This window comes from Mastomys coucha, unplaced genomic scaffold, assembly GCF_008632895.1.
Source record: "Mastomys coucha isolate ucsf_1 unplaced genomic scaffold, UCSF_Mcou_1 pScaffold19, whole genome shotgun sequence".
NCBI classification, from domain to species: Eukaryota; Metazoa; Chordata; class Mammalia; order Rodentia; family Muridae; genus Mastomys; species Mastomys coucha.
Window position 1 is genome coordinate 19,138,118 of NW_022196901.1, and position 7,652 is coordinate 19,145,769.

At 52.6% G+C, this 7,652-nt stretch overlaps 2 protein-coding genes and 1 long non-coding RNA gene across 7 annotated transcripts in view; 1 reads left to right on the forward strand and 2 right to left on the reverse strand.

The window, feature by feature from the left end:
• Positions 1–7: 7 nt before the first annotated feature.
• Positions 8–2,606, reverse strand: Tmub1 (transmembrane and ubiquitin like domain containing 1). Of its 3 annotated transcripts, none has more exons than XM_031379901.1 (3): positions 2,327–2,606; positions 1,103–1,518; positions 8–827 (listed from the first exon to the last, which is right to left on the reverse strand). In XM_031379901.1, the coding sequence occupies exons 2-3, from the start codon at positions 1,486–1,488 to the stop codon at positions 476–478; spliced, it is 738 nt and encodes a 245-aa protein (XP_031235761.1). In that variant the 5' UTR covers positions 1,489–1,518; positions 2,327–2,606; the 3' UTR covers positions 8–475. The 3 variants fall into 3 exon arrangements, with proteins under 3 accessions (XP_031235761.1, XP_031235763.1, XP_031235762.1); XM_031379903.1 differs by having other exon boundaries at positions 2,317–2,371; XM_031379902.1 differs by lacking the exon at positions 2,327–2,606 and adding an exon at positions 1,819–2,153.
• A 1,992-nt stretch (positions 2,607–4,598) lies between these two features.
• On the reverse strand, positions 4,599–6,615 carry LOC116097555. The gene is made up of 3 exons (XR_004121464.1): positions 6,318–6,615; positions 4,778–4,856; positions 4,599–4,650 (listed from the first exon to the last, which is right to left on the reverse strand). It is a non-coding gene; the product is annotated as an uncharacterized LOC116097555 (long non-coding RNA).
• The window catches only part of Agap3 (ArfGAP with GTPase domain, ankyrin repeat and PH domain 3), a 57,169-nt gene continuing 55,985 nt past the window's right edge, over positions 6,469–7,652 (forward strand). Inside the window, exon 1 of one of the 3 annotated variants that reach the window (XM_031380168.1) lies at positions 6,469–7,345. In XM_031380168.1, the coding sequence (XP_031236028.1) occupies positions 7,015–7,345 (331 nt within the window). In that variant the 5' untranslated portion in view covers positions 6,469–7,014. The remainder of the gene's footprint in view (positions 7,346–7,652) is intronic. The other 2 variants (XM_031380163.1, XM_031380167.1) reach the window with 2 other exon arrangements.

Sequence of the window (7,652 nt, forward strand, 5' to 3'; positions counted from 1 at the left end):
CCCTAGGTGTGAAAACGTCACAGTTTCTTTAATCTGCACAAATTCCAGAAAACAACCCTGCCCCTCTCAATTCCCCTTCAGCAGTCTCCCAGTCCACCAGTTTCCAATTCGGCCTAGGCAGCTCTTTGAAACTAGATGTATCTAGATCCTCTGTCAGCACACTAAGGTGGGCCCATTGGCGTGACCTGGCTCTGTGCCCGGCCAAGGCAGCGACAGCAAGCGCCCGATCCAGAAGAGCCCACTGTCAGGGAAGGCTGAGGGCCAGCACCCCCAGGAGATGGCCCAGAGCTATGAAGATCACATGGAGCAGCCTCCGCTAACACCCGGAGTCCTCTGTGGTGCAAAGCTGGGCTCCAGGGTAGTGGGAAAAGACAGGCAGCGGATGAAGTGGGCCTGGGCAGACAGCAGCTCCCTTTGCGCCTTGGGGAATGAGGTCCAGAGGGGCTGGCTACACTGCCAAAAGCCCGTGGAGGCACTACGGCCGATACATGGCAAAGGCCAGGAGACTGAGGAGCAGGGTGAAGCCGGCCAGGCCCAAGGTAGCGGTCAGGGGAAAGAAGGGCCGGTACTGGATCTGGCAGTACCAGAGCAGGAGCAGCAGCAGAAGCAGCAGGGGCAACAGAAGGCTGCCGATTTCCAGCCCGGAGGGGCCGGGCTCTGACCCCGGTGGGCAGGGAGGATGTGGGGGACCGACTCTCGTGGACACGTGGCAGTGGAGAACGCAGTTGGGGGGGAGGTGGAGACTGCCCAGGGTCTGGGTGTCGTCTCCGAGTAGTTGGCCTTGGTAGATGAGTCGAACCTGCTGCTCCCGGCCTGGAAACTGGGTTCTGAGGAGAGAGGGACCTGGGTAAGAGAGCAGGCCTCAGGCAATCCTGGTCCATTGTTCAGAGGACCAATCCTAATTTTCACCCAGCCCTATCTATATCTGACCACCCAGATCCTGGCCTCTGGGGGACAGGTTGGAACAGGTAAACAGGTATAGCATATAACGTGAGGAGAGTTTTTTTTCCAATAGAAAATAAGGGAGAGCTTCATAGGATAGCCCTTCTATAGTCACCCACCCCATTTTTAGCATTTTGTTTTTACCCTCTTCCCAGCTTACCTTTTTAAGGAGCCAATGGTGTCCTGAGGCCAGGCCCTGGCCACCTGCTCAGAGTCATTGAGAAATTTCAACCTTAGCAGTAGGGGTTCCTGCGGAGAGTCTGAAGGTGTGGATGCTGTGACCCCTGTGTCAGGCTCCAGCTGTGCAGATGGACCTCTGTGTCTCAGGCTGGGACTCTCAGCCCCTGGAGCCTCCTCTCTGATGCTGTCAGTAGCTGCCATGGCTTCACTGGGCTGTACTGGTGTTGTGGTCCCTGATGGCTGTGGTAGGGGGTCTGTACTCTCAGTGGTATGTGTTGAGACCCAGGCCAGGGCCAGCACCAGAAGGCAGGCAAGCACCGCAAAAAGGACTGTCACCTCATCGCCCACACCTTCAATCAAGGCCATGGCACCCGTGTTGCCAGAGGTGCTAAGGAGCTAGAAAGGTGCAAAGAATTGGTGAGGGGCTACTTTCTAGTCAGGAGTCATCCCAGCTTCAACTGTCCTAGTTATTCTGTGTGCTTGTCCACTTAGGATACAACATCCTGTAGTCCCAAACTTGCCTTTTTCGTATGTTCCTTTCCATCACCAGTTTCCAAGTCCTAGCTTTGCTATCTGAGTTCTAGATCTTCATTCAGCTCCCGATTCACCCAACCCTACATTCAAGAAAGGGCCTGGCTTTTCTAAGCAACCCTCTCCTCAAATTTAACCTTCATCAAACTTTACCCAAAAGCTTACCTATTCTTTGGTCCACTTCATCCCAAAGTTCACTCCTTCACCTATTTATAGCAAAGCTCATCTGATGCCCTGTCGCTTAAGTTTCTCTGACAAAAGGGTCTCTATAGCCCCCAGACTTCCCCCTTACCATTTACCCAAACCGCACCCACAATACAGACTGCTTCCCAAAGCTTCCTAGACAACCCCAAACGTCAAACTCCGCCCTTGGCCAATCTGGAGTCTAGAGGGTTGTCTCCTCAGCTCGGCCCCTTCTCGGGTCCACCCAAAGCCCACCCCGCAGCAGTCCGACTCAGCGCCTCCTGGGCGCCAAACTCAAAGGCCTCCAGACCCTTGATTCCACGGGGAGAACCTAGACTGAGCCCTCCCCACCCATGACTGCTCCATCACTCCTCCCATCTGCCCGCCCCCCAGAGCTACTGGAGGGCACCAGAGATCTCGGGGCGGGGCAAGCAGGGCCCAGATGTGGCCTGGGGCGACTAGGTGGGCGCGGCCACGCACAGCGACTCACCGCCCAGCTCCACCAGCTCCATCTCGGCTCCTCGGGCACTTCCGGGCCGAAGGCACGGAGGTCGCAGACACCTGAGGTCCCTCTCCTTCCCTGCTGCCGCGGCCCGGGAGCATTGTGGGGATTGTAGTTCGCCTTGTTTAGTTCCCGCCCTCCGCCCTGTGAACCCACGTGCTGGGCTGTACCAGATGTTCTGGTACCCGCGGATCGTCGATGGGCCCACGGGGAGGACCCTGAGGGTTCTGCTTGTCCACGGAGGTTTGGTCAGCAGCAAGAAACTCTATCTCCGCTGCCAGCTGCTGGAGCATCTGTCACTCCTGACACCAACGTCAGCCTGCAGCACGTCAGAGCACCCGCGTTGGTGATGCAGTGATGAAGGCTCTGGGGAACGCACGTGGCCACTACCCCGGCCTAGCCTGTGTCACAGTGGACGTCAAAAAGCAACATGATTTTCTAAATTGACTCTGTAGCCGAGAAGGCGTAGGTTGCTGCCTGACTTGGTAGGGAGAGTGCCTGACCCCGACTGTCTCCACTGTGTTCCTATGAGACTGTAACTTTGGAACAGAGTGTACATCCTGAGGTCTCACGTAGACAATCACCAGATATATAATCTCTGGTGGGTTATTTAATTTCTGAACAAGTATAGTTCTTCTAGGTCAGTTGGGAAGAAGAAACTTGTTTTATTAAATAAGTATTACAGCTCTGTAAAATATATGTTACTGTATTTTGCTTGCCTAGTATTAATGCACTGGCTTCACCAAAACCTGATTTGAGAAGTTGGCTAAGTATGGTGGCATAGCCCTGTAATCCCAGCACTGGGAGGTTGAGGTGATAAGATTAGGAGGTTGAGACTATCTTTGACCACCTAGAGACACCCTGTTTTAATTCCCCCACCCCTAAAAAAAAGTGTTTCCGCAGAAAGGACATAGTGATAGATCTGTGACAGCTAATCTCTGTAAAATTTTCCTTATTCCTCTGACTCCAATATCTGCAGAAATCTTGAATCTCGGATTTTACCAGTTTTTACTTGGGAGTTTGCACATGCATGTGTGTATGTGTGTGTGATGCATACATGTGAGTATACACATACAGGACTTGACTCTGCTCTCTTATGCTAAGGTTACAGGCAGGTTTCCATGCCTGGCTTTTGACATGAATACTGAGGAGTCAAATTGAGGTCCTTATGCTTGCAGAACAAGTCCCTAATTATTTTTAAAAAACAAGGGCTTGTATATTATATTTGTATGGGTGTTTGCCTGAATATAAGTACACCACACTCATGCCTGGTGCTTCTGGTAGTCAGACGAAGGCATTGGTACTAGAGTGGTAGGCAGTTTTTAGGAGCCATGTAGGTGTTAAGAACTGAATCAGGGTCCTCTGCAAGAGCAGCAACTGCAACAGGTGCAGCAAATGCTCTTAACTCCTGAGCCAACTCTCCAGCCCCATCCAGTCCAGTCTTAATTAAAAATAATCTACTCTGGGGCCGGTGAGGTTGCTTAGTGGATAAGAGCACCAGTTGCTCTTCTGAAGGTCGTGTGTTCAAATCCCAGCAACCACATTGTGGCTCCCAACCACTCATAATGAAATCTGATGCCCTCTACTGGTGCATCTGAAGACAGCTATAGTGTACTCATTTATAATAATAAATAAATCTTAAAAAAAAAGTTAAAAGGAAAATAATAATCTACTCTGGTCTTCTATGGATTACCATCCTCTGTTTAACTACTTCAGTTTTCAGATTAAGACCAGATCAAATATTGCCTTGGGCACATCAGTTTGGATTTATAAAGGACTAACTTCTCTCAGGTTTCTTCATATTTCTTCATTTATGCTATATCTGAGTATATATGTTTTATATACTAGGTATCTTGCAAGATACTGGACATATGATTTTTCTCCTTGTCCTTACAAATACATATTAATAGAGGAACAGCTATGTAGACAGACAATCAGTGAATGCTAAGGCAGGCATGTGCTGGTGGCTGGGGCAGCCAATCAGTGAATGCTAAGGCAGGCTTGTGCTGGTGGCTGGGGCAGCCAATCAGTGAATGCTAAGGCAGGCTTGTGCTGGTGGCTGGGGCAGCACTTTCGAGCTTTTCCCTCTGAAGAATTTCTGGGGGAACGGCTTGCTGCCAATTCTAAGCATGTAACAGAGATGCTGTAGTTTGTTGGTTTGTAGTTTTGTTTTATTTTTCAAGACAGGGTTTCTATATGTAGCCCAGATTGTCCTGGAACTCTTGATGTAGAGCAGGCTGGCCTTGAATTCACAGAGATCCATCCGCCTCTGCTTCCTGAGTGCTAGGATTGAAAGCATGCACCTCCACCACCTGGCCAGAATATTAGTATTAGTTTTAGAATTATAAAGTAGAAGAACTATAATTTTTATGAGAAAAGCTATAGTTTTCTGCTTAACTACTTCAGATTAAGACCAGAAAGTTTGCAAGACATTCCTACCGTCATATAGATAGAAGCTCGCATCACTCATTAGTTGGAGAGTCCTAGAGTTGATTGGTTTGTGCTGGTCCTTTGGAAACTAAGAGAAATGTAGGAAGGCATGTAAAAAAAAAGTCAAATACTAGGCAATTTTATTTTGGGAAAAAGTCCAGGTTGCCCTTTGAAGTGGACATAAGTGTAAAAAAGATGACTTGTGGGCTGGAAAGATGGCTCATCGGTAGCTATTCTTTCAGAGGACTTAGGCCATTTCTCATTACACCACATGGCAACTCAAGAGTCTCTGTAACTCCAGTTCCAAAGGATCCTGATCTTCATAGGCATCAGGTGTTTGTCTGTACATTATACATATATATATACACCCAGGGAAGACACCATACACACGCATAGCTATAGAGAGCATTTGCCCAGGATGGTTAATAAGGTCCAGCAGTCCAACCCTAGGGCCAAAGGGGAGAAGGGGATGCAGGGCATGTATCACTGATGAAACAACTCACTTAAGATAGTATTGACCACTATGTTGATTAAATTAATTAAAAGTTTTACGTTTTTATTCATGGTCAGACCAAGAGTTGGTTTGTGTCTCTGAAGTCTGTTGGTGTCCAAGCTCAGGAGTACCGAGTTAAAAGACAAAACCTACAAAGAACATAATCCACATCAAAATTAGATGAGGGTTATAGAAACCTTGAAAAATTTATGCCTGGCATAGCACAAAAATTATTTCAGACATAATATGACTTTTTTTTTCTCATGACAGGGTTTTTCTGTGTAGCCCTGGCTGGTCTTGAACTCATGGATCTATTGCTCCTGCCTCTGCTGGGATTAAAGGTGTGCACCTCACCACTGCCCAGTGTTGCTTTTCATTTTTGAAACGGGGTTGGTGACCTAGATTCTCCCTTCCTAACACTGGGACTTTAGTCATGTACTCATATTCGGCTGGTTTTGTTTTGTTTTTTTTTTTTTTAAATGGTCTCATGTAGCCCAGGTTGGCTTTGAACTCCCTATGTAGCCCAGTCCTCCTACTCTATGGCCCTTGTGCTGGGATAACCTGGGATAACCTGTACATCATGACACCTGGCATCCTCTAGCAGATTTATTCCACAGGGTCATTCCCTTGCACATGCCACTTCCTGGAGATTTGAGGATCTGTGTTAGGGATAGAGATTAACACAGCTGAAGACAACTTTGATAATGAGAATACAGAAGAACTGGGCCATTGAAGGGCTATCTCTGGCCCTAGGAGGCCACAGGATAGAAAAGGGGTTAGGACAAGAAAAATTATGAGACCCATGTGGGTTCTGGTGGGTTTCTTTAATGAACCAATGGACCCTTTTCAGTATGGTAGGGAGGGTCTTTTGGGAGAGGGCTGTCACTGGGAGGTAAGAATTGGGACGCTGTTGTTTCAAGTTTGCAGGGGCCCTCTGGTGAAACTCTCAGGGAAATAGGAACGGGGAGCCTGTCCCAGTCTCTCTGGTGCAGTCCGCAGTGGAGACCAGGGCGGAGAACCAGGAAAGAGTGCCCTGGCATGATCCCTAGGGCTGACCTCGCGGCCTGGAGACAGAGGAGCTGGTGCAGCCCTAAAAGAGGGTGGGGCCGCTGGGCCTGGGAGAGCTTCTCGGCCAATCAGCCCCATTGATCAGCACCCTCAGGCGCAGGGAACGGTTCCGAGTAGCCCAAGGATTCCACACCGGCCTAGAACGTTGTAGAGAGGTAGGGATGACAGCTGGGGACAGCGTGGTCATGTCCCCAGGCCGGAGGCCCTCCAGGCGCCTTGCTTAGGGGCGGGCGAGCGGGCGGAAGGGCCTACACGGGTGGGTGGGGCCGCGCGCCGCGGCCAACACGCGGCGGGCGAGCGAGCGAGCGAGAGGCGGGGGCGCGGGGCGACGCGCTGGAGGGGCGGAGGCGGCTGGAAGGGGGGCTCGGCTGCGTGTGCCGGAGCCGGCGGGGGCGGCGGTGCGTGCGCATGACGCGGGGGGAGGGCCCGGGCCGCGCGCTCCCGGTCCCGTTGTTGTTGCCGCTGGAGGCAGCTCCGAGGCGGCGGGATCTCAGCGCCGGTAAACGCCGGGCGGCGGCCCCAGCGTGTGCGGCCGCGCCTTCTGGCCTCGGCTCGGGCCTCATGCGCTAGCCCTGCGCCGCGCGCTTCGTAGTTAGGGTCCCGCCAGCCCCGCGCGCCTGCTCGCCGCCGCCGCGCCGCCCCGGGCCCTGGCTGGGCCCGCTTCGGGCCCCGCGCCTCCGGAGCCATGAACTTCCAGGCGGGCGGGGGCCAGAGTCCTCAGCAGCAGCAGAGCCTGGCGGCTCCGGGGGGCGGCGGCGGCGGCGGCGGCGGCGGCGCGGGGGGCGGCGGGCAGTTCGGCGGCGCGGGGCCCGGAGCCGGGGGTGGCGGCCCCTCGCAGCAGCTGGCCGGCGGCCCCCCGCAGCAGTTTGCGCTCTCCAACTCGGCCGCTATCCGGGCCGAGATCCAACGCTTCGAGTCGGTACACCCCAACATCTACGCCATCTATGATCTGATCGAGCGAATCGAGGATTTGGCCCTGCAGAACCAGATCCGGGAGCACGTCATCTCCATCGAGGGTGAGCGGAGCCGGGGGGCTGAGGGAGCTGAGGCGCGGTGGCCTTTGCAGCGCTGGCCGGTGGCCGGTGGCGGGGTGGGGTGGGGGCTGGGGGGGTCCTCCACGGCCCCGGCTCGGCCCCTCTCTGGCGCGCAGGGATCTTATGGAGCTGAGGTTCACGGTTTGCTGATGCCCACTGTAGAGCCCTGGTCCAGGTTTTTCCATGTCTCTCTCATACAGGAACACTTTTATTTTCTTTTTTCCTTCTTTCTTTTTTTTAGGGGCGGTGGGTTCGTGTCCTGTGGACACGTTTTTTATTTCTTGTGTGT

Excerpts from the sequence above, each read along its gene's own strand:
- Tmub1 (XM_031379901.1), bottom strand. The coding sequence starts at position 1,488 with ATGGCCTTGATTGAAGGTGTGGGCGATGAGGTGACAGTCCTTTTTGCG. Across the intron at positions 828-1,102 it reads ACCATTGGCTCCTTAAAAAG|AACCCAGTTTCCAGGCCGGG; the intron begins GTAAGCTGGGAA and ends CTCTCTCCTCAG.